At 32.2% G+C, this 27,014-nt stretch overlaps 1 protein-coding gene across 2 annotated transcripts; it reads right to left on the bottom strand.

The window, feature by feature from the left end:
- Positions 1 to 913: 913 nt before the first annotated feature.
- Positions 914 to 27,014, bottom strand: LOC127723301 (uncharacterized). Of its 2 annotated transcripts, none has more exons than XM_052229851.1 (4): positions 26,847 to 27,014; positions 17,176 to 18,097; positions 8,985 to 9,066; positions 914 to 5,411 (listed from the first exon to the last, which is right to left on the bottom strand). In XM_052229851.1, exons 1-3 carry the CDS (start codon positions 26,862 to 26,864, stop codon positions 9,008 to 9,010), a joined length of 999 nt encoding a protein of 332 aa, XP_052085811.1. In that variant the 5' UTR covers positions 26,865 to 27,014; the 3' UTR covers positions 914 to 5,411; positions 8,985 to 9,007. The 2 variants fall into 2 exon arrangements, with proteins under 2 accessions (XP_052085811.1, XP_052085812.1); XM_052229852.1 differs by lacking the exon at positions 26,847 to 27,014 and adding an exon at positions 21,651 to 21,903.

Raw genomic sequence — 27,014 nt, 5'->3', positions numbered from 1 at the left:
ATAAACAATTTTGCAATTGACGATTTGATTTAGATAAAAATCAGAACAATCTCTAGCACTGAAAAGAAAATAGTTGTTAAACAACTAAATATTGCACAAGGTGATGCTTTTCGCAGTCTGATTTACATTCAATCCGTTGGATGTGTACTGATTGATACTTTAGTCAGGAAGAGCATGATTAATTTATAAGCATTATTTGACTTTAAACTAGCGTGCAGCTACCGCGAGTACTCCTTGATTGGTCTTTTATGTGATTTGTCTTTATGTAAGATTTGTTGTTGTGTTTCGTGTCGATCGAACGAGTTAAGCCATTTTCAAATGATTTTTACAGTTTGTTCTTATGTTGTGCTGTTACACTTTTGTTCCAGGTTTGGGGAGGGTTGAGCGTTACAAATATGTTTAACCCCTCCACAATATGTATTTATCTGTCCCAAGTCAGAAGCCTTTGTTATATCTGTTTTTGTTTATTGTTTTGTCATGAATTAGGCAGTTTGTTTGTTTGTTCGTTTGTTTGAATTGTTTTACATGTTGTCATGTCGGAACCTTTTATAGCCGATTATCTGGTATGTGTTTTTTTTTCATTGTTGAATTGAATTTTCGCTTTCAATGTTTTAGGTTTAAGCGTTGCCGATGAAGATAAATCCATACAAGCTCCACAGCTACACCACACCTATAAAATGTGATTATCATTTTTCTTTCACTGGGTCAATAACTCTGCTGTTGGACTGCTAATTCCGGATGGTATCAACAGCTCAGTTGTCAGTGCTTCCGCAAAACTTATTGATGGCATAACATTTTCATTGTACTTTAAAACCTTCTTCGTGGAGATTGAAAACATTGACGAATGACAGGTAAGCATGAGGGCTGCTAAGAAGGTATTGAGCAATATGTAATGCAAATAAAAATGTCAGCATTGCTTTAATGTTTTTTATTATTAAAATAAAAATTAAGTATAGTATATTGCTATAACAAATGTTAACTTACAATAAGGCAGCAACATAATTCAATATTAAGGATGTTCGCTCCTCTTGTTATTGAATTTTTGCCAGATATTCGGAGTCCTCTGTTTTTATCCATGTACTGCCATTAAAAATATTTCCCCGCTAACCCCTACTTTTCTTTTCATAATTTACATATAGTTTAAAAAGCCATATTTGAAAATGCTATAAAATCCTTGTTATTTTTTCATATTTTTGTAAAGAAAAAGGGTGCCAATGTTAAATATATAAAAGATCTAGAGAGAATTATTTCCCGCCAAATTTTCAATGGCTTATATCTCGAAAACAATCACACGCACCCTTCATTTTTTCTGCTTTTTTGGTTCCTTTATTTATATACTATCAATTTATAACAGTCTTTTAAAAAGCTTGTTATTTTGAAACAGAGTAGCGAACATCCTTAAGTAATGAAACTGATAGACAAGCATTATTTCTTTTTAAGAGAGAAGGTAACAATAAGATAATTTGTTTGTTCCCTTGACTTTGAAATATCAACAACTTCATTTACATATTCACGAAAGACATTAGCTCATCAGATGTTTGTTCACACATATCTGCTTACATTAAAATTTCCTGTATCTGGCGAAAAAAAGCTTTCAAAAATAGTCGGTTTCGAGGTCGTGCAATCGTGGCCATTGATATTAACATATGAGCAACAGTCTAACCAAAACACATTTATGATTTAAGATGCCTTACTGCACGATTTACAAATTTTTTTCTGTAAGCTGTTGCTCATATCCATCCAGAAGACTGCTAAACTAAGTTAGATATGTAGAAACACTTCTACACTTAATAGATTTATGTACTTTCCTATTAATTTTTCTACAGCATGACAATAACACTATATTAAGTTTATGCGTTCAAAGCGCTTGTCTGGATTTACCTTCATCAGGAACACTCAAAGCAAGAAAATGAAAGCCAATGATTTATAAGTATAAAAACACATGACAAGCTATATGACCAATAACACATAAACATAAATCAATCTATGACCAACTGTGTCTCAGTCAAATTAGGGCAATTAAATAATCATAATCATAATTTTGATTTTTTAATAATCATATTTTTGATTTTGATTTTATATTTGTAATTATGGAGACGAAATTATGATTCTTCACATACTTTGTTCCTTCAAATGATCTGACATTATAAAATGGGGTTGAAATAAGTTAAGGGAAATAACTCTTCAATTCACTTATGCGTTTAAATAGGCAGTTTTATCATTGCTTTTGAAAAGCATTCATATGAAACAAAATAATCTGTTTTACTTGTATTATGTGTATGATAATGGTTGAAGCAATGTGACAGTTATTTTAGGAGTAAAACTCTTTACATAGGTCTAACTCTATAAATCGTTGTATTTACTAAATTTGAATTCTGTTCAAGAAATAGGGTTAACAGTGTAAGACTGTAATACTATGAAACGTGCCTAAGCTAATAAAGCTGATATATTAATTCTCTGAAACCCTTTCAACCGGTCTTTTTCTTATTCATAATAAAAACAGCATAGGAAGATAGCAAGGGGAAAATAACAAAAAACTAATTATGAATATTGTAAGACAACATTGTATCAAAAAAAATAATTATTGTTCCCTTTATAGTATTTGTTTTTGTTTTTTTTTTAGGTCGATTTACTTTTCATTTTGGCGTATTGTTTTCTTCGACCATTTGATTTTAATTGCCCTCTAGGTATACGTCCGCTTTTAAACAAATAAGAAAATATTTAAAACTTCAGATACAAATGCTTCAAAATGAAATAATCGACAAAGATATCTTATTAATCGCCTAGAGGGAAAGACCTGGGATAAGGGAAATAATTCTTAAGATGAGTAATGTGTTTAGACGTTTCATCAATGCGTTTTATGTACTGAAGTGAAACGGAAGTAAAATAATCTATGCTAACTAGAAGCTTAGAATAAATCTATGAAAATAATTGACACAAACGTATAAGCCAGCTTGAAGAGTTATTTCCCTTACCTTAGGTCGACCTCTTTAAATAAAGTTCCAAATACAAATTATTTTTTAAGTTTCACTAACACAAGTAAGTGGCAATGAATTTATCTCTCAGCAAATGGAATGTCCGTCGAATGCATGGCCATTTCGGCAACAACAGTTTATGCGAAATTGTTAAATAAAGTTAAATAAGTTTCCAATGACTAAGATACAACTGTATTTTAATAACATATATCAATAATATGTACTACCAGCATTTAAAGTCTGTAATGAAGATAGAACCCGTAATGTAATTGGCTTTCAAACAGATTTCAGAGTTGCTTATTCCTTTATTTTAACACTTATTTTGTGACAGTAATGTGTTACATGTAATTAAAAATCGAAACTTTTCTTAGTCATTCGAGTGAATTATATTTGCTCCGAGTAGATACGATCATAATCTGTATTTCAGAAAAGAACTACGACGTTTTCTTAAAACTGATGCGGAAAACAACACTGCATGGAAACTGGTATATCGATATTACTGTAAATCCCGACGATCAATTGCATTAGAATAAGGTTTGAGATATGGTCAAACTTAACATACACAAACCAAACCTTAAAGAAGGTGCATATTTTTTTAACATCGAAATATCATAGTGCGAAAAATATGCACATATATCCGATGTTACTTAAAGCTTTAAACTGTTACATCGAAGGTGAGGCCCTCATACTTGGTTCCAACTTAAAGTTGTCGTAGACTTTTTACAAGCAGTTTAAATAGACCACCGAAGATTTATTGATTAGCTTAAGATTAACATATACCCATCTGTCTTGGGAACTCGAGTTGATGGTAAGATTCAACGAGTTTTCTATTGTCCGTATTTTGCCTATCAGAATTTTGTATATAATGGAATATAATTGTGAAGAGTTCACCGTTGCGATTTGATTCAAACGTCCCAATTAATGGAAACCAAACTAATGACGTGACATTTTGTCACTTCTGAGAATGAAAGATGCATAGTTCTTTAGATTTTAAAAGGCTAATTTATCCTTAACGACTGTTCAACGTGAAAGTACAGTAAATCCCTTATAAAAAAGGCGCCTCTTAAGTGCTTTTTACCTTCGCCAGGTTCGCTCACAAGCAACAAAATTGAAAGCTAAAGATGTCTAAATATTACTGAAGGTATAATACCAAAAGGGATTATTGACAGTGACCCGACACAGAACATCTTTTAATTAATTTCGGACAAACGAAACTAGTTTCAGTATACTTTACCTTGGGAATATAGGTGGCTACAAAACAAATACACGAGCTTAAATGTAATTAGAAAATATTTTTCAAGTGGCATTTTTAAAATCGGTTTGACATAATTGGAATGTCATGCTTTCTTTTAAAGAAGATTATTGATTAGATAAGTAATTGCAATCTTATTTAATTAAACGAGCATTACATAATTAAATAGTAATTTTCAGTTTATCGCGTGTACCAGTAATGAATTCTATTGAAAGCTTAACTTAATAATCGTTATTTGCATGTAACATGATAATCTATGTGTACATAATTAAAGATGTGTCTTAAAATAATTATGTAATGACGACATGCTACATATGCTACTTTTAATTGGATTTATTTACGTAACGAACGAATGCATAAAAAGTTCAGTTTTGGTTTTAAGTAGATGGCGCATGGAATTTAACTGTGGTTGCATATTGAAATATGTTGGTGTTTTAATCTAGCGTTTGGTATATTTTCACCGTTTACTGCACAGGATGTGTTAAGATTTCGATTGTTGTAGATACAGATGGAATTAGATAGTTAATAATGTATGCATCCCTCATATTAATGCAAACCAACATAAAGTTATAATTACTGAAACGGGTTTGACGAATTGTAATCATATAAGGTTATAGTTTATTTTCATGTTATTAAAATTCCTTATGATAATATATATATAGCATTTTGTTTACACAAAACTTATTTTGGATTAGAAATTAATGCAACAATTTCCCATCGGGAGTGGGTAAAGGATAGCTGCCCTAGATAAACATTATTGATGAAAAAGATGACCATCTCCTGAGTATTTGAAAATATGATGTACTAATGTTATTTAACAACAGTTATATAACTGTCCTCTTTGTTTTTGCAGTAAAAATATTTTTATATCCTAGCTGGCGGTTATGAAAAAAGTAGAAACTACGTTGAGAAGATGCAAATCTCAAAATCTACGCAAACTATTTTGTATTAAACGATATAAGTTAGAATAAGTAATACTTCACCAATAAGTTCAAAATAGACACATGATGGCAAAATATATGTAAAAAATACAAATATTCTAAATATTCCGAACTGAATTCATATTCCGTAACAGTTATCACAAACATATAAGTGTGATCGCGCATCTATCATTCAGTCCTACATACTGGGACATCTTGGTGGTAGTTTACTGCTTTCCACTTTGCCTCTTGAATTCTAAATACCTTGAAAAAAAATTGTACAATATTATACCAGAATGTTTACATTTAATTTATGCCAGAACATTGTACTTCAAGAAAATAGAATTTCTGGAATATCAAAGTGTAGGTTCTGATGATTATTTTTTTTTATTAAAAATCAAATTTAAACATGGCTGATAATGTAAGTTTCCAAACATGGTCATTGAAGGTTTTTTTAAAGTACAAGAACTCAAAATATGGTTTTAATTTTTTCACACATGATGGCTCATATACATGTCATTTAGATTGACAATAAAGAGCACTGTTTTTGGTGGGGTTCGTGTTGCTCAGTCTTTAGTTTTCTTTGTTGTGTTTTGTGTACTGTTTGGCTTTTGGTGGATTTTCGTTTTTAACCATGGCATCGTCAGTTTGTTTTCTACTTATGAGGATAAATATCCCTTTGGTATCTTTTGCCTCTTTTTTTACATGCAAGTTAGAGGTTCCCGTGTCGAAAACTGAGCTCAAAACAATATATTCCCATGCAAAGTGCCTGAATTAAGCCAAGAGTCTTCAAATTGCTCAATCATGTCTTCAAATACTTTGCCATGTATTCATGATTTCTCCGTTATGTGGAAGGAACATATTAGAATAACCACACAAGTCATTTATAATTGAGACCATTTCTATTTATATTTCCATTACATTGTAGTCTGTTTAAAAAACAAAAACCTGATTGTAATTTAAATTTAAAATATCTAATGGAAAATAATGTGTAAATTATACACAACGTCGAAGCCCTAGCAAGGAAAATATTCATTAGCCAATCTTGCGTCACACTAATTACAAGACACGGATAAAAATCAATAACCTCGGATGCTCTACTGGGCTTCTTTGGTATTAGTATGTAAAACTGTCTCTTAGCTATGTATAATATTTGTTATTTAATAAACTTTAACATGATCGATCGATCTTAATCTAAATATTGTTCACATTCCAGTAATATGAACTTTATGCTACCTCACTCGTATTGGACTTTCATTATCTGAAGCAGCATGGTAGACGGACATTCACGATGAACACATGAGGTGTAGATGTATACATACGTATGACATGCGTTTCCGTATGTATCTTCAACAAGAACGTTGAAAGCAATAATTTTAAATTATTTGTAATAGCAACGAAATTCCTTCATGGAAACAAAAGCAAAACGAATTTATTGCTAAGGAATCGAATTCCAAAAATCCTTTAATTCGAGAAAGATATGAAAAGATTAAAACCTTGGTTGGTAAAAAAAATGTACTATCATTCAGAATTTACCAAATGATTACTCATATTAGTGCATCAAAAAAAATCACACCACTGTTAATTTCCAGTAAATGCACACTATAACATGTATAAGAAACTGTGAATATTACTCGAAACGTCTCATGAACAGAAGATTTCATTTCCTTTATTACAGCACTTGGTCGATACCTCTGCTGGTGGACTATCAGTCCCCGAGGGTATCATCAGCTCAGTAGTCAGTATTTCGGTACTGACATGATTTATAACAAACCTTTCTAAAATTGTCCTTTATGAATTTTGAAATTATTAAGAAACTAAGGTTTCAACTCCCTCATGCAAAATTGGCCTTCGAAGGATTTGGCTATTATTTTATATCCTTTTTGATTATATAGCTCTTCAACTGTTTCGGTTCTTATACATCCTTGACTTTCAAATATTCGGCTTTGAGTTTTCCTGATGAAGGTAAATCCAGAAAAGCGCTTCGGACGCATGAAATTTATAACGTGTTGTTTTCATTTTTTACAGCAATGGGTCGATACCTCTGCTGGTGGACTATCAGTCCCCGAGGGTATCATCAGCTCAGTAGTCAGTATTTCGGTACTGACATGATTTATAACAAACCTTTCTAAAATTGTCCGTTTATAAATTTTAGAATTATTAAGAAACTAAGGTTTCAACTCCCTCAGGCAAAGTTGGCATTAGAAGGATTTGGCTATTATTTTATGTCGTTTTTGATTATATAGCTCTTCAACTGTTTCGGTTCTTTTACATCCGTGGCTTTCATATTTTCGGCTTTGAGCGTTCCTGATGAAGGTAAATCAAGAAAAGCGCTTCAAACGCACGACATTAATAACCTGTTGTTTTCATTTTTTTTTTCATGCTTAATATGCACAGACAAAAATTCTGAGAGACAACTATATGAAAACGGTCAGACAATAAAAAGAGTTATCAGTGAGTTGGTTTGACATTGATTTGATTGCCGAAACTTCCACCAGCATAACGTGAGCGAGACATTTTGCAATGCTAATTTCGAGTTCTTATTATTATGCATTCGATAGTCAAGCCAGAGAGGGCAACGTTGTAAATTTAGTTCATGCATAGGATGACCGAGTAACTTATACTAGTAATTACAACAAAACAACAACAACAAAAATGAATGTAAAATCACCATTCACGAACTGGATAGTTTTGATTTAGACCTTAAGACGACCTCTTACTCTTGCCATAGAAACATCAGAATTATTCTTCGTAACGCCAAATATATATTTAATTTAACTTTGAAGATTTACTACTATTAAGGATGTTCGCTCCTCTTGGTTTTGAATTTTTTCCAGATATTCGGAATCCTCTGATTTTATCCATGTAGTGCCTTTAAAAAATTTTGCCCACTAAACCCTAATTTTCTCTCCATAATATGATGACATATAGTTTAAAATGTCATTTTTAAAAATCTTATAAAATCCTTGTTTTTTTTTTCATCGTTTTTGAAAGAAAACAGGTGCTAATGTTAAATGTATGAAAAGTCTAGAGAGAATTATTTCCCGCCAAATTTTCAGTGGCTTATATCTCGAAAATAAGCACACGGACCCTTCATTTTTTTCTGCTTTTTTAGTTCCTTTATTTATATACTATCATTTTATAACAGTCTTTTAAAAAGCTTGTTATTTTGAAACAGAGTAGCGAACATCCTTAAAGAAAATTTACATTATCCAATGCTTCAAATAGAAAACAACACAGGTTATGCAGACTTATCGACGATTTTGTACTTACATGAGCAAACCGACGGGTGCCACATGAGAAGTAAGACCTGCCTATCCTTGCAGAGCACCTGAGATCACCCCCGGTTTTTGATGGGGTTTGTGTTGCTCAGTCTTTGGTTTTCTATGTTGTGTTTTGCGTACTGTTGTTTATCGTTTATCGTTTTTTGCCATGGCATTGTCAGTTTGTTTTCGACTTTGAATGTCCCTTTGGTACCTTTCGCCTTTCTTTTATAAAAATGTAATGTTGTAACCAATCAGAGTCAACAAATGTCGTTTCCTTTATAAACATGTTATATGAAACATACAATTGCATGATAGTAAATACGAAGTATTTTTTTTAAAAGAAAAATCAGAAAATCGAAAAATAACAAAATACAAACGAGACATTGAAAAAGGATATGCACAATCCATGGGCCAGCAAAAACAGAAGAACATAAAATTCTAATTGAAACCGGATTTGATTGCAGGTGATTCGGATGAGAAGCACAATCTTTCGTTTGATTGCATTCACATAAAATCAGAATTGTTCACTGCTACCCTCGCCCACGCCACACAAACAAATGAAAATACTTACCAAACGTTACCGATCGACCGCTTTCAAGGAGGAACAGTTGTGGTCGTTATAAATAGACTATGTTCATTCTTTTCATCTCCGACTGCAAGAAAAATAACATATATAAATGAATATTAAAACCTCATCTTGTCCGTATGTGCAATGTTTTATTTAAATTGACTTAGAAATACTAAGTTCATGATTATGCTTACCATACTTTTTTGTGTTAATAACAGGATTCAATTTGCAATTATACGAATTCATATTTGTACAAAATTACCACGAACTGAGTATGTGATTTTCTGTATTTACACATGCTTCAAGTATTGTTTGGAAAGGAAGGGGAACAAGTGGGTAAACATAAAACAACAATCTCAATAGTAGGAAGTATTATATATTAATATATATTGTAGTCCCTCTAGGTACATAGTGTGGTGAACCACATTCGGAGGGATAGTGTTCAGCTTAAGATAATATAGTCTTGCTTCCATTCTACATAATTCCCAGCTGTGTAGGTGTTAACCAAAATCAAATGAAAAGTTAAATTTCAATTAAAAGATGTATTTTTATAACCAGAGGAAAGAATTCGGTGCTAACTCTACGCTTACAGATTTACAGTTACTATAAGATGTGCTATAGGACTTAGACCTTAAGGAAAATCATAAGATAATGTCCTTAGTGTTCAGCTAAATCAATCTTTAAAATTCTTAATATATGATTTTTGTGTCTGGTGTCCTCCCCGCACGATGTCCTGAAATTCTAAATAAAGATAATAAAGGGTTTTAACTATCTCGCTTAAATAGAAAGCACCATATGATGACATAATGATTTGTAGTTTTTATTGTAATTCTCAACCTTGTCTTTGCTCTAACATTACTAATTAAGATAGTATCAATCAATTTTCAGACAGTGAACTGTTTTGTTTTGTTTTACTCAGCCATATGAATTCGAATGAATAGTAGATCACCGATGTTAAAATCTCATAAATCCATTTTAGAGATACAAATCAAGGTGAAAAAACCTGAAGATATTACTTGAACTTCAAAAAGTCGAGACCGGGTGCGTCGGCAGTGTACGAGACCGGGTGCGTCGGCAGTGTACGAGACCGGGTCCGTTGGCAGTGTACGATACCGGGTGCGTCGGCAGTGTACGAGACCGGGTGCGTCGGCAGTGTACGAGACCGGGTCCGTCGGCAGTGTAATCGTCTCCTTCTAAGCATGTATCACCAACAGTGTAGATCCACAATAAACAGACAAAATTTGCAGCATCGAAAATATTGGCCCAAAACAATAATGAATCCAATAGATCACAGTTTTTCTTGAAATAATGTTATCAAATGTGATATTTTGACAGAATGAAAGAGCTATAGTGGGAAGTTCTTAATCGTTAGTTTAATAACAAAGAGTTCAATACTATCTGATAGATTGAAAATAAACATCTTTGTTAACCTAAATGACGCCAAATAAGTATCTGAACAGCGAGTAATGCATTGTAGAAATGTATAATTCTTGACTGATAACTTGTTTATTTAAGTGTTTTCAGATTTCAGAGATGTTTAAATCAAAATGGCCTCCTCAGTCTGAAATCATTTTTGATATATATGTTTACTTCTTCTCATCACTTTTGCAATGAAGATGGTACAAGGTTCGTTCATCAGTCACTTCGCTAAACATAATAGTATTCATCCATTAATTGTTAACTTGCTTGAAACATCATATCATCTAGTCTAATTCAAACGTGTATCAAATATTTATTTTTCCATGAGAAGCGTACAAATCAATATTTCCATTCTATACAATAGGATTGATATGATTTAATACTTTGCAAAACGTGCTTTTACAAATGATGTTCATTTGTTAAATTGTGTTTAAGGTTTCACAATTTGCGAACACGAAAATGCCAATACGCCCTATCCTCTAGTATCTGGTCAAAAAATAAGTTTGTTGAGACGAAACCCTCATATCGTCTGAAACCCCAGAGCAAAAGCAAGTTGAAATTTAACATTCAATAGGGAAATTGAACACGGCTCTGCAGATAGATGCATTGAATATGTTTACATTGTGTTGTTTTGACTGTCATAAATGTACTAAATGTTAATATGATTGTTTTTACAATTGATCCAAAGATAATAACTATATGATATTACCATAATTAGTCAATCAATGAAACATAGGAGTGTACGTGATAATATAATACATTTATAACATAATTACTACTATTGATACGATACTCTCATGTTACTAAAAGGACATATTGATACATTATATAATTATATTGGGGAAAACAGTAATTTAAGTAAAAAGTGCACAATTCCAACTTTATATCCATTTATGGTCAAAGAAATGCAGGTTATATTTTTAGCTAGAACATCTTCATTTACACTCGAGTTGACACACTATAAACATTTCAGTTAAATATAAACTTGTAAACCTATTCGAGGTTCAATTAAAATGCTATAAAAAATACTTCTTTGATAAAATATATCTATCATAACGATATGTACAACATATCTATTATAGTGTTTGGCCTTCATGACTGAAACTATGGCAAAGAAGTGTAACAGTATACAGACTGCTAGGTTACCCTTGGTATCAGATAGTAATTAAATCTAAATTGAACGGTAGAATATGATGTTGACAGAAAATGAAGTGATGTTTTTCGGCTCTACTTATCAATAATAAATTAAGGGAGGATGACACACTCCATGACAACGGTTTTAACGCTTCCAAGTCAGGATATGGTTTATGGAGGTGCTTAAAAGCTATTAAAAATAAAACAAGTACTATATAGAATTAAATATGAACAATGCTATTTGAATAGCTATACAAGTCAACCGGAATGTGGTTTTTACTGATAATCGTAACGAATTGATCCGTTATTACAAGATTGAATTCATTATGAATGTATTTGTTTCACTAATTTATAAGACTGAAATCATTAACTGCAACCCGAGAAAACTAATATAAAGCTTGTATTTCAGTTTCATTTTTTTCATTATTTATAAAGTTGCTTGTACTTTTAAAATGAAGATTAACCAGACATCTTGCTATAATTGTATTTGTCAGTTAAACATTCTAACCAAAAGTAAAAAGAACAGAAAAAGGAGACCAATTCTGACCTATTCCCGACAGTATCTGAACTATCCTTATTTAGTTTAATCGTATCAACTGATTATATACAACTGTACATGTATGCATTTATTATATTATACCGTAATATATTAAACTGGTTGAATACCTCAAATTAAGCTTTTTGAGTACAAGTATTATACAGAAACCAAAATTATGTTAACAAAGTAATGATTACAATGATAATAATAAACTTTTAATAGATAGATAAATAGTAAAATTGAGCTACATATGAAGAGCAAGTGCTTCTAATCGACTTGTTATGATATAAAGTAACAGCTGTTTAACACACAAATGTAAATATTCAATATAAATATATATATGTATATCGTTGACACAGCTTTGTAAGAGTAAAATAGATTGATTTGTAGTCTCTCCTAAGTTTATATACATATTTTGTTAGAATAAGTATGTTTAGAGATTGACATATCGTATGTAAATTGTAAACACATCACGTGACATGTACTTTTGTTTGCTTCCAAATGCCTTTTATGCTTATTGTATGTCGTTGAGATTTCATGTTTATTCATACTATTATGTAAAATGATCATATACGATTTTTATGTGAACACTTCCAAAATATACAGACTAGCGTAGCTACTGACGAATATTATAATATATGTATCTGCACTGCATGTGGAGCAGGATCTGCTTACCCTTCCGGAGCACCTGGGATCACAACCAGTTTTGGTTGGGTTCGTGATGCTCAGTCTTTAGTTTTCTTTGTTGTGTTTTGTGTACTATTGTTTGTCTGTTGGTCTTATTTCTTTCTTTTTTAGCCATGGCGTTGTCAGTTTATTTTCGACTTATGAGTTTGAATATCCCTTTGGTATCTTTCGTCTATCTTTAAGATACAATTTATACCGAGCTGATCGCGATTGTTACTAGATGTCAACATTTGTATAAGTTTTTTTTAAGTTTAAATTAAGGAATCATCTCTCTTATGCATAGCTATGCTTCCTTGACCGGATTCGGCTTTTCTTTTTGGTCCTTTTTGGTTTTATTAGCTCTTGACCATTTGTAAAAGGGTTTGTTTTTTTTAAATATTTTGGCTTCGAGCATCACTGAAGAGACAGTAATTGTTGACATGCGGAAATGGTATAGTTACATTGGTACCTTTTATGTTTATTAACCTTAATGTCTAACTTCACACAGCCTAAATGACATTTTGATCTTTACTTGATGTGTCCTTTGGAATTACGTGTTCTTGACGTGCTCTTAACTGAATAATTCTTTTTAAACGCCATTTGAAATAGACATTCTGTTCTTGACGCGGTGTTCACCTAAGGTGTCCAATTTAACACAACTGAAATGGACATTTTGATCTTAACGCGATGTAAACAAACAATGTTCAACCCAGCGCCCTTTGGAACTATAATGATCTTGACATGATATAAACTGAATAATTCTTACTAAAAAAAGTGCCATCGAAAATTAACATTTTAATTTTGACGCGAAGTTAAATTGAGATGTCGAACTTCAGAAATGTGAAACTGTCATTTTAAGCTTGATGAGATGTCCATTGGATAACTTAGCGCCATTGGAGATGCTTGATCTTGACTCTATTTGTATTCGCTCTATCTGCATGAAAAGTTTTTGTGTTTACTGAATAATTATGGAAAATGTACATAAGACAGTATTTATCCCATAGTAAAAATAATCAGTAAAGCTTTCTTTCGAATTGATAATAAAATATTTAAAGTAAAAAAATGAATAAATGGGAATTATAACTTTTCTATAACCTTAAACTCATAAATGAATGAATGTTTTAACAAGATAAGGCTGGTGCATGCTATGGTTTATTCCTCAGCTTGAAAAACTTTTAACTTGCAGTAATGGATTAATAAGTATATACTTGTGAATAAAAGAGAAAGAGAACGATTTAGGGGTCTTTTCTAATAAAGCATTGCCATTCACACCCCCCTTTTTTACCACCTTTTAAGGCAATAGTTGAGGTTTGGATGAAAAAGAAAGTAAGAAATAAAACTTGATAAACTTAACTTGGGTCGTCCGAGGCGCTCAATGTACCTTTATCAGAACGGTCAAACCTAAAATCTTGAAAGCTATCAATGTATAAATACTTAGATATAAGAAGATGTGGTATGAGTGCCAATGAGACAACTCTCCATCCAAGTCAAAATTTATAAAAGTAAACCATTATAGGTCACAGAACGGTCTTCAACACGGAGCCTTGGCTCACACCGAACAGTAAGCTATAAAGGGCCCCCAAAATTACTAGTGTAAAACCATTCAAACGGGAAAACCAACGGTCTATATACTTTGTATACTTTAAATAGAAATAAGAAGATGTGGTATGAGTGTCAATGAGACAACTCTCCATCCAAGTCACAATGTGTAAAAAGAAATTATAGGTCAAAGTATAGCCTTCAACACGGAGCAATGGCTCGTAGCAAACATCAAGCTATATGACGAAAGGTATCTAAAAAGAATAGCTAGATCCATCCAAGATCAACTCATATTGAAAATTTCTAAAATCAACGTAGCATTAAGGAAAAATAACATAAACGGTACCAATTTCAATGCACCAGATGAGCATTTCGACAATTAATGTCTCTTCAGCGATGCTCGAGACCAAAATATTTAAATATCCGAAATCTAATACAAATGTTGAAGAGCGGATCAAACCAAAAATGACCTAAAGAATGGCCAAATCCGGACAAAGAATCATAGCTTTGCATCAGGGAGATATATTCCTTGATTTAGAACAATTTCAAAAAATGTATACCAGCAAATTTTAATTAAACAATATCCGTATTTTCGGTATTGGCTACTTGAATGATGATACTCTCGGGTACTAAAAGTCCACCAGTAGAGGTATCGATCAAGCAATAACTATGTTCTCGGGCCTGTTAACTACAGTTTTATTAGAATTTCTTCCACAGCACGCACTACCTTTTGTTTACTCATTCCGTAATTTTGATCCCAATTGACTTTTGGCCTCATTTATTTATTTATTTTCATACAAAAAATATCACTGAAATTAAGAAACGGAAAAATTACAACAAAAAAAATGTCCACGTATTTAAAAAAAAAAAACGCATTCATAATATAAATACAACTGCCGTTAATCGAAATTTACCTGCAAAATTAAGAACATTTCACAATTGTGTTAAAGGAGGCATTGCCTCTGCAGCTAGGTTGTTCAACAAAAAAGCATGTGGATATCCACAAATATTCCCGTGCAATGCCAGAAATGACGAACCCGTTCCAGATTCCAGACACCGAAATGTGGTATTAACCATGTAGGGCAAACTGGGCGTTAATTGATCAAACGAACAAAAGAACATATATACCACTTCCGCAGACCTTATATTTTCAAAAGTTTAATTTAACCAACATTTAGAAAAACACAACAAAATATCAAATTTATAAAAATTCCAACCACTTCATGATCAAACTGTTCAGAAACAACGCGGACAAACTCATAAACAGTTTGAAATGATTTTTATAGTTTGTATATATATATTTTTTTGTTATGTTGTACTGTTACACCACTGAGGGATAGTGCCTTCGTACATACATAACCCCGCCACATTCTATATGTGCCTGTCTCAAGTCGGGAGCCTGTAATTGAGTGATTGTCGTCTTTTACTGTTACGTATATTTGTTTTTCGCTTATTGCTTTGCAAGGTTTGTTCTGGTGCTGTGTCGTTACACCCCTGTCCCAGGTTAGGAGGAGGGATCGCGCCTTCAAACATGGTTTTCCCCGCCACATTTTTTTTCAAATTCTATGTGCCTGTCCCACATCTTCCTAACTATATTTTTACTAAATTTAGTATGTTTTAGGTGCTTTTTGGTGTTTTTCGGTGTTTTGGACCGGTGTGTTTTGGGGTAACTTTGGGTGAATTTGGGTCTTCTAGTCAAATCTACATTTATTTGATTAAACAACCAGAAATCAGTGTCTCTTACATTTGTAACAGATTTGAAAAAATTATCGATAAATTTCTCTATTTTGATGAAAAAATTATTATACCGAATGGAATATCGACCCTTTGTGAAGTTTGACAACCCAACGTATTTTAGGGTTATGCATAAACCAATTACAAGTTAAAATAAATGACAGAATTTTGCTTAAATTCAAAATGATCTCTATAAGGCTTTATATACTTCATTGATTTAAAACACATTAGTTATATTCATTGACTTACGTATCGCAAAGAAAGTCTACCAACATACAGCACTGACTTGCTTGCCTTGGAATCAATGTTAATAAAACTTAATTGAACGATAGATTGTGTTGACAAAAAATAAAACATTGTTTATGGATCTACTTATCAATAATAAATTAAGAAAGATAATGACATGTTTCATAACAACGCTTTATCACTTATGTGCGAAAACATAGTTTTACTTGGTCTCCATCAAAGCATATCTGCAAAAGTAGTAGCTTTTTTCAGATCCATTGTTTTTAATCTGATAGTCGAAGTATTATATTAACATCAATGTATGATCTGAGGTACAAATAAAAAGCAAAATTTAGAAAAACAGGACAACATTTTTAGTTACCAGGCATAATACAAATAAATAATGCCGTAGTAACTTGTTTCGAACAAATAAGAGATGCATAATTACTAAGTTAATAAAGTGTTTTATGAATAGAGGCTTCACGCAGAGCAAGAGCCGCTTTCCATGTCGACACACCGGGTTTCATTCAGTAGTGACTTTATGCAATTCCTTTTGGTTTTCTCTAGATTTGTTTATTCAAAATGCATTTGCTATAGTTTTGAACATCAGTAAACTATGTTGGCCTTTGCTTTAAGCAAAGATGTACCATTAAGAATCACCTTAATTTAACGCAAAACACACACTGTCTCTGTGATATTTATCAATTCATTGTTATTTAATGGTGATCAAACAAGTGGGCTAATACATCTTATTATATAAAAGGTTCTTGATAATGCTTTAGTTAATGTAAATAAGTGATCAGGGTTGGAAAAAAGCAATTACAAATTAATCCAATAATGGCTATAAAACTGATACACAGATTACGTATTGATGTCTCTATATATAGCTATAAAGGAATATTGTTTGTTTGTTTATATTTATACAAGTAACATACTTACCAATGAAAGCGTATATCACCACAATGATCACAGAAACAAATAAGGTTATTCCGATTGTCAGAAACAATATATTCAGGACTTTCTTTAAAATCCTATATTCCTCTGGGTGTCTGTTTCCTAGAACTATTTGACCATTGCTGGCTTTAACTCTATCATCTAAAAGAACACGGTTAATTTTTCTCCAAATTGTATTTCGTTCTTTCGCCTCGTCAGTATTAAAACTATCCATATTTTTTATTTGTTTAGAACTATTATCAGGATCCGTTAAAATTATATCAATTCCTCTAGCATCCATTGTCACCGATGTAGCATCCATTTCAATTTCTTTCCGATTGGTTTTATTTTTTGAGTCTGTCGTGCTGTTTATTTTTGAAAATGATGTTTCCATAGAATCCATTTTGTTTGATTTTATTCCACTAGTATCATTGTCATTATTATGTTCGTTAATTGTCGAATTAGATGGCCCTGTTTGATGATCAGCTGCATCAAGAATGATAAATCGATTTTGAAAGTATACCACGCGCTGCGTAGTGTTAGGTTGTGGCGGGAATCTATCAGACGACATCTGTGACAACCCATTGATATGTTTCAGTTCTGCTTGTTTTGCATTATCAGTAGCGTTTTTCGATCGTCTGTCTCTACTGTCGCGTTGTGCGCGTGGCTTCTGCTGCTGAATTTTCTCACGAGATCCAGATGAGTGCATATGCACCTTTTCATTTTGCCGTTTTCTATTTATATCTGTCATTTCGTTTCTCTTAGCTTGAACCTCTGCATTCCTTATCTTTGCTTTCTTCCACAATGTTAAAATAGTAGGGTCTTTTTCTTCGTCATATTTTGATTCCGGCTTCCCCTGCACATTTTTGGAAGTAAGATCATCGACAGGTTTTATTTCATCATTGTCTGTTCTTCCCGATTTCCGATCCTACAACACATTTATTATATTGTATTTACAACATATAATATCTTTTCCTGAGAGGATCGTGAACTTTACAATACAACACGGTTATTGTTACACTTTTAATCAGTCATATTGAATGTTACAGTTTACCACTGTAAATAACTTTTTCATTCAGGTAAATGTAACAGATGCTGCATTTATAGTTAAGTTATTTACAAAAAAGAATAAGAATAAATCTATATTTGTAGGTAGGTTGTTTAGTTTTGTTGTAATTATAATTCAAAAAAATTTATGTGTTTCTACAATAACATCAACGGTGATGGGAAAAATCAATTAGAAGGCATATTTAATAGGTGTTTTTAAAAATTTATCGTTAAAACATTACCTAAAATAGCAAAAGTGTTGAATAATTTAGCAAATGATTTGACGAGCAGCATTCCTGTAGAGGATGCAATATTGCTCAGTGTTGTATGAAATTCCACGGATCAATTTGCTGGTAATATCACAAACACGCAATTAAGTAATTAACTTGTGAAACATCTTGCTGGATTAATGCCGGTTGAGCACAGTAGTTAAAAAAATATATGAAATATGACAAAATTTGAGATGGTAAAAAAACTATCGACTGAGATATATGAAGTGAAATAGAAAATAAACATTCAAACAAAACAAACCAACAGAAACATAAAGAAAACAATTGGTACCAAAAGCCATTGAAAGAAAAAATAAAAATAAATACACAATTAAGAATTGGAAAAAAAGCAGAATTAATGTAAGTGTGTGATTTTGTTCCAAAATTGTATTCACTGATACAAAATCGAAATTTAAAAGCGTAACTTTGATTGCATATATGTTTTTTATATATAAATTCTCAGCTGATTAAATTTGTACATTTTAGCGATTCCCTTGAAAAAGGTGACCGGTATTCAGTCAAAACCAATTCTCAATCTGGTTGCATAGATCTGCATGCATTAATCCCTCTTTGGCTTTATTTTCTGGTGGTACCAAATATGTATAAACTCCTGACATGCGCACCAGAGGCAGCGAAATTGGTATCATAGTTTTACCCGGATCAATACACCTTTCACCAGCGCATGTTTCTGTAAACAACTCCGTTGGATACGTTCATATGCCCAGATTTGGGATGCGGAAATTACTAGTCTAAGTTTATGGTAAACCATACCAGAAAAAAACAGTAGACGCACATTTGTATTCCCACATTTAGTAGTAGAGTATTTATGGAGGACGGCGTTACTAATACCCGGTGTACAATTTACATTGCATAATTTTAACAGGTCTTGAGTCACACTATAATCAAGGAGAATATGCATGTGTAACTGTGTCTACGAAAGCCACAATTTATACAAATATAGACATGTGTACGATAGTCATGGTGATTTTTGAAAGGAACATAATAAATTATAAAAATCTATATTACAGGACTCATACGAGTTGACATGTAAATGAATGCGTATATCAGCTTTGAAATTGCAGTTTTGAAAAATATTTACAGTTTTAATTTAACTTAAAAGCGACAGCAGGGACCCTTCGAAATAGTATATGTCCACTGAAAGCTTAACCTCATAAATTATGGTAAATGCTGATGAAATCACAGAAGATGTAGTAATTTCGTACTATAACTATTTCGCCCCATTGTCATTTCGTACCCCAAATTACAATTTTGTACAATAAATTTATCATTCCTACCATACGTAGACTTTTCGTACCCTATGGGCAAGCTACATGTATACCATTTCGTACTATATAAACTGAACACGTGTTTACTTTTTTTTAGTATCACATAACTTATTTACATGTACGTGAATGTGAAATTCTAATCAAATTATGATCAATATGAACTTATACATTTTATAAGCGCAAAACAAATAATATTTCTCGAATTTAACCCTTAAAATTATGGTACGACCAAAGTGAAAATCGTCAAAATGGAGGAGAAACTTATATTTAGCCAAGCTTCATAACGCATTTTCGCGGGTTCTTGATTTGCACTTGGTTTCCTTCAAACTGTGGTGAATTATGCAAACTTGTATTCAGTACAAAACAAAGCACTGACATTGACAAAATGGTAATGCGATATGTCATTCTTCTTTTTATGTATAGCTGAAAGCCTCTCGTACATATCCTGTCATTTTTTTCTTTCTCGTTAAGTAGTAAAAATCGATGATTGTCTTCTGTGACACATCTCTAATGACAACGGATATATAAAATATGTACATGTTAGATCAGCATAAATACATAATTCGACCCAATATATTAGTTTATGGCAAGTGATCTCGACTTGTGGCGGAGAATTATTCTACTTGAACACGGCATCGTTTTGATCAATACAAATATTTTGAAATTGCATTATTTTCAGATCTCTTTCTTTTGCATTCATGAATTCAATGTGCTTTTTTGAAAAGAAAATGAGGCCAATATGAATTTATTGGTGTATTAGTTGCTGCTTAGGGTCTAGTAGCAAATATTACATGCAAAATCAGCACGTTCACACATTCGTTTTACTAAACCTACAAACTGAGTCGAAGTTTTTTTAACTTATTACTACATACATGCAATTCAAATTTCTACTTGTACTATCGTCTAAGTTTGAATATATAAAAATAAGGAGATGTGGTATGATTGACAACGAGACAACTATCAACCAAAGTTCAAATAAAGTGGATGTAAGCAATTATAGGCAACCGAAAGGCCTTCAACAGTGAGAAAAACCCATACCGTATAGTCGGTTATAAAAGGCCCCGACATGAAAAATATGTTTGTTTTTCGATTGAAGGTTCTTTTGTTCAAATACCATACCTTTTTTTTTTAACTATTGTGATTAGCTGTTTTGCTTGTACTTAAAACACTTGCTCTCCCTGAGCATGTGATTTTACGCCCATTTTGATTAGGTCTCTCGATAATCAATTATAACTTTACGGTGGAAAATGTCTATACCATACATGTTTAGCCCGCTTCAATAGTATGGGTCATTATGTTTTCAGATCATCGCGTCCTTCCGTTTGTCCATACGTCCGTCCATCCCCTGTAGGATTACATTTTTGGTTTAAGGTATTTTTTTTTTACTTTTTGGTAACATAAATTTGAATCTTAGTACACATGCTCATTCTGATGTAAACGGTTCAAAATATATGCCAAATTAGGGTTTTGATCCAGAATTAGTGGTTCACTGGCCATAGAAATGTGACACATATAGTGTGAGCGGGGTATGGTTGCCTATGGACAATTTTTCTTGTTCGGGGTTATTTTATATTTGTTTGGCTAATGCGCTTATGATCCTTTAAGTATCTTTAGATTTCTGATTGCCTCTTTATCTCCCTTCTTTACTTTCGGGCCGGGGTTAGACCCTGGTTTAGTGAGATAATTCTTTAAATCAATAATGCGTTTGTAAAACACAGTTTCGTCAAATGCTTCTTAAACATTCATGTGAAAAAGAATCAGTGTTACTAAATATAAGATGCTTATAACATTTTACTGAATATGGTTGACACAAACGTTCAAGTAATGTAATAGTAATGTGCCTTAGTTTGCTTAAAACGCATAAAGTACTAACACTTACAAATACTTCAGGATTCATTTCAGTTGTATATACTTGTGAAATATTTATCTCACGACTTTCACTATATCAAACATTTATCTTTGCAAATCATAAGTTGTAACTGCAGCACGCGCAATTTCTATAGTGATAACTTTTGTCGCATAAGGATATAATTGAACACGACTGGTACCGGCCGTTGAGATGGCTTTATGTTGAACACAAGTCCTTCCTTTAATTCCATGGCACGCACTGACATTGATGGCACAATATTGTCGGTTTACAATTAAAACAAAATATACCATGCGTTTTGCTTAATTCATTTAATTCAGTCAAGTTTTCCTAAGTTCCTTTCAGTTGCGACATGTACATTGTACATAACATATTAATTTTCTTTGATTTCGATTTATTGAAAAATACTTGAGTTAATTTTCCCGTTACCAAAATTGAATGCAAATTTTGTAATTTATATCCTTTTTCAACCAGTACGCAAACTGGTTATACTTGTCTGCTGTCCTTTAATCTGTACGACTCTAACAGCGAGAACCAGAGTAGCAAACTAGTTACCTGCAGTAACAACTATCATTAAGGAATCATATATCATAGTGTATTATCTTCAAAGATTCAGACTTTCGGAACTTCATTTACGTAATACTTCAATGGTAATCTTGACATATTTTAAAGCAATCCCAAATGTGAAATACCAATGTAGGCTTCGCACACTATCCTGTACAATGGTAATCTAGACATAGTAAAGCAATGATAAAATAGAAATACCAATGTAGGCTTCGCACACTATCCTGTACAATGGTAATCTAGACATAGTAAAGCAATGATAAAATAGAAATACCAATGTAGGCTTCGCACACTATCCTGTACAATGGTAATCTAGACATAGTAAAACAATTATAAAATAGAAATAACAATATAGGATTCGCAAACAATACTGTATAATGGTAATCTTGGCATATCAAAGCAATCCCAAATGTGAAATGCCAATATAGGCTTCGCACAATTTCAGTACATTTACTCTAACAGTGAGACAGTTTTTCAGTTGAGAAGATTCAACTTTCCGAAGTAACATTGTAGAATCAGCTTAGTGACATTAAAATTGTCTATCTAATAAACTTTTAAACATTTCAAAAAGCAGAATAAATATCGATAATCCACAAAGAATCAAATAAATGCCATAATTTGCATAATGAATTTTCCAAAGTTAGTTCATGCACAACACATTTCTTTTACACTGTGTTTAATTTATTTATTGCTACAAGTAACTTCTATTGGTATTACAAATATATAATGAAGACACAACAGCATCTATTATTTATTTATCATTATTTATTATTCGAAGTCATAAAACATAGTTCTTCATATTCTTATAGCTATCAAGAATTTGATATAAAATATAGGAGTTCCTTGTTTCAAATTATTACTCTCTATATAAGCTGTCGTCCAAAGCTGTTTACATATATAATAATGAAATGACTTGAACACTTACAAAATAAACAACACTTTATAAATTGTACATGTATGCGTCCGAAGCACTCTTCTGGATTCGCCTTCATCACAAACGCTCAATTAAAGCCGATTATTTGAAAGCCAAGGATGTATAAGAACCTAAACAGTTGGAGAGCTATACGTCCAAAAAGGACCTAAAGTATTGCCAAATTCATCATTACAATTTTAATTTAAGAAGTATTAGTCATTATTCATATACAAAGAGTATATTGTTTTTGTTAATTTCATAGAAAAGAAATAGGTGCACTCTTGCCTATAATACATTCAGTAATTCAAATAAATCACAAACCAGCAACCAATCTGTATCAGTCACTATTCAGATAACTCTAATTACTTAAATTAAGTATTTACTTTGGCTAGAAGTTCATTACGAAGTGTGTGTATTGGGTTTGCAGAGAATAATGGGTGAACAAATAGGAATAAAGAAAACTGGCTACCAAAATAAAGAATAGAGAATAATTGGAGCTGAAACATAAAAAATAGAGAACAGTTGTAAAAAAAAACAAAGTAAAGAGAAAAATGGCTAAAAATTAAATAATACAGAGACGAAGATCCCCATCCAGACCCTCGTTACTTTATTTATGTAAATTATATTTGTTTTATAAACGTAAAATATAAACTAATCATTCATGCATCTTTTGATTTGGCACAAACGACTCTTATTATTTTCATTGAAAAAAACTGATATCAGCTTTTTTTTTTAAATATACTCAGGTTATAGATTGATATATGTTAACCTGAAAACGGTATTTGGTGCATGTATAATTCATGCTATGAAATTTATTTCATTCTGTAAAAAAAAGAAATACATGGAGCAAACGTCTATTTAGTAACAATCAAACAACAGAATCCCTTCAACAGTATATCAAAGTATAAAAACACAATCAGGTTGGGGTCGAGTCAGAAAAATTGAAACGGCTGAATGTTATGGTGTGAGTTGGCATATAATGAAATATGTAATTCGGCATTCACTGTTGGTCTAGTAAAAAACGGCCGTAACAAATAGTGAAGTGAAACCGCTTATTTTTTTTATGGATATTTGTCTCCAGGCAATCAAACCACATCTGCTTATTTCTATACTAATGTTATTGTGGTTTTTGTTGCTTGGTCTGTACTTTGCTGTGTGATGCTTTGTGGATTATGATGGTCTTTTGTGTGTTTTTTTTTTGTTTTTGCCCTGGTGTTGTTTATCCTTCTTAAACCAATGATTGTTTTATTCTCTTTTGTGTTTTTATCCTTTTATACCCTGGTGTTGTTTTTCCTTCTTAAACCCATGATTGTTTTATTTTCTTCTTTACATCTATCAGTTTTGCCTGATGTTGTGTATCCTTCTAAAACCCATGATTATTTTATTCTCTGACTTCTTTGTATCTATCAGTTTTGCTTGTGTTATGAATCCTCAAACCCATGATTGTGTTAATCTCTCCTTTGTATTTATCCTTTTTGCCCTGGTGTTGTTTATCTTTCTTAAACCTACGATTGTTTTATTCTCTTCTTCGTATTTTCCTTTAACCCTGGTGTTGCCAAACGGTTTATTCTTCTTAACCCCATTATTGTTTTATTTTCGCCTTTGTATTTTCATTTTTATAGTGTTGTCCAACCATCATCTGTATAGTTCAATATGTACCGATCATAAAAATGAATTATAAACATCCTCGTTTCATCATTGTTTTGTATGAAAGGTTGAAAAATATCTTCAAAGCATTTTGTTTGAAATACTCTATATGTCAACAATGTATTGATATTTTATTTGTTTTATGTTGAAAATGTAAGTTTATATTTGCAAATGAATTATGACACACATCCTTTCTTGTTTGCTCAAAGAAATGCAACTCTATAAAATCCTTATTATTAATTTTAAGTATTTGGTGTTGTTTTATTTTGTTTGTTTGGTAATTTGTGTTTGTTGGTTACTTGAGTTTGCTTTGTTTTATTTATTTTTTTTATCTGTTTTTGTTTTTTGTTTTTTTCTATAATTTGATTTTGCGAAGATACTTTCAAATTGATACATATTACTTTGGTAATTTTTATAACTACATGCACAAATTCAATTCAATTTTAAATGAAAATATAAGAGTTAAGTTCTTTCCAACTGATTTTTGTAGTTTGCTATTATGTTGTACGTGTTGTACTGACACCACTGATGCAGGTTAGGGGAGGGTTGGGTGCTCACAAAATTGTTTAATCCTGCCACATGTTGTTTGTGCCTGTCTAAAGTTAGGAGTCTGTAATTCAGTGATATTCGTATGTTGCTGTATATCATTTTGTTTTTCGTTTATTGTTATGTACATAAGGCCGTTCGTTTTCTGGTCTAAAACGTTTTGTATTTGTAAGTTCGGGGCCTTTTATAGCTTGCTATACGGTATGGATTTTTCTCATTGTTGAAGGTCGTATGGTGACTTATAATTGACTGCCACGTCATTTGGTCTCTGGTGGAGAGGTTTCTCATTTTTCATCATTCCACATCTTTTTATTTTCCATATGTACTCATACAGCGAAGGTGTGATAAATTGCCGTTCTTTTGTTTTGAATTTTTAAAATAGAGACCGAATGATCTTCATTTGAAGTTTCACAGCAATTGTTGAATGGTTTGACGTCCAGTGGAAAATATTACAAGCAGGGCGAAAACAAGTATTGATGTTTATGTATGCAAACCCTGTTTTACTAGACCGGTACATTTATATGGTAAAAATCACAGGAAGCGATGTCATCCTACGCGGACACATTATTCTGTCTTTGAGTCGACCAGTATATTCACTTACTGCTCAATACCGCGCTCTTACGGGCGAGGCAGAGAATAGAATGAATATGTCCCGGTCGGAGATCGAACGAAAATTAGTAAAAAAAGATCTCAAAACCTAGTTTTACCTCTTAACATGTTCATGCGGAACCTCGTCCTCAGTTGACTAATGTGGTGATACCTTAACAGTTTTTGGTTTGGTTTTTGAGAAAATTTGGCATTGATGGTGGATCTTTGGTAGTATCTTTTATGACTTAAGTCATAACTTTATTTACTCGAGACGATTCAGAGCTCGACAAATTATATAGTTTGACTGTTTGTTGACCAGTTGAAGTCTTACTTGTATCGCTGGGTTGCTGTCTCACTGACGTATATCCCCAATCGGTTTTTTGTAATAAAAGTTTTTCATTTATAATCTACTAAATGAGAACATCTTTACGTGCAATCGAAGCATCATAAATGATATTCTGATTTCAATTGCTCAAAATCGCCACGTTAGATAGGCTCCTTGAATAAAATTTGGGGATTTAGAGAATTTAGGAATTAAATTGTCCCGTTAAGATGTGTTTCGATGTCTTAAAAACCAGATTGCTTATAATTCTTGATTTGTTAGCATCAGCTTGCAAGGAAGCAGTCTCTAGGGAAACATCTTGTCTTAACTATAAACTTAAATTTTGATAAAGAGCCGACATATATTGCCTCTTCCGTGTATACAAGTCTTGTGCTTAATGAAGAAATAACAAAGTACAGGATTTGACCTTTGATCTCTTAATCGAGTAAGACGACGATCGAACTTAACCTGATAGCTATGATTAGTTTATCTACGATTTCCGGTAGTCGAAACATATATATGTGATTCAGTATTCCGTGGAAACGTAAAGACGAATACGGTTAGAGTCTGTATATAAACACATTATTTACATAAATTATACACATACAAATATTAAACGATAACTTACCTTCGAAGATTTCGGCATTTGTTCGTTTTAAGTAAAACCTATATGTAGCTGACGCAGAGTTTTCGTTTGCAGTTATTTTACACTAGTTTCAAAATAATGTACACAAGCTCATTGCAATACACATTTAATAAAATGTAAGAATGTTTACACAAAACTTTAACAATACAA

This window comes from Mytilus californianus, unplaced genomic scaffold, assembly GCF_021869535.1.
Source record: "Mytilus californianus isolate M0D057914Y unplaced genomic scaffold, xbMytCali1.0.p SCAF_13, whole genome shotgun sequence".
Classification (NCBI taxonomy): Eukaryota; Metazoa; Mollusca; class Bivalvia; order Mytilida; family Mytilidae; genus Mytilus; species Mytilus californianus.
The sequence above is the reverse complement of the archived record's forward strand: the minus strand, read 5'-3'. Positions and strand labels throughout refer to the sequence as shown.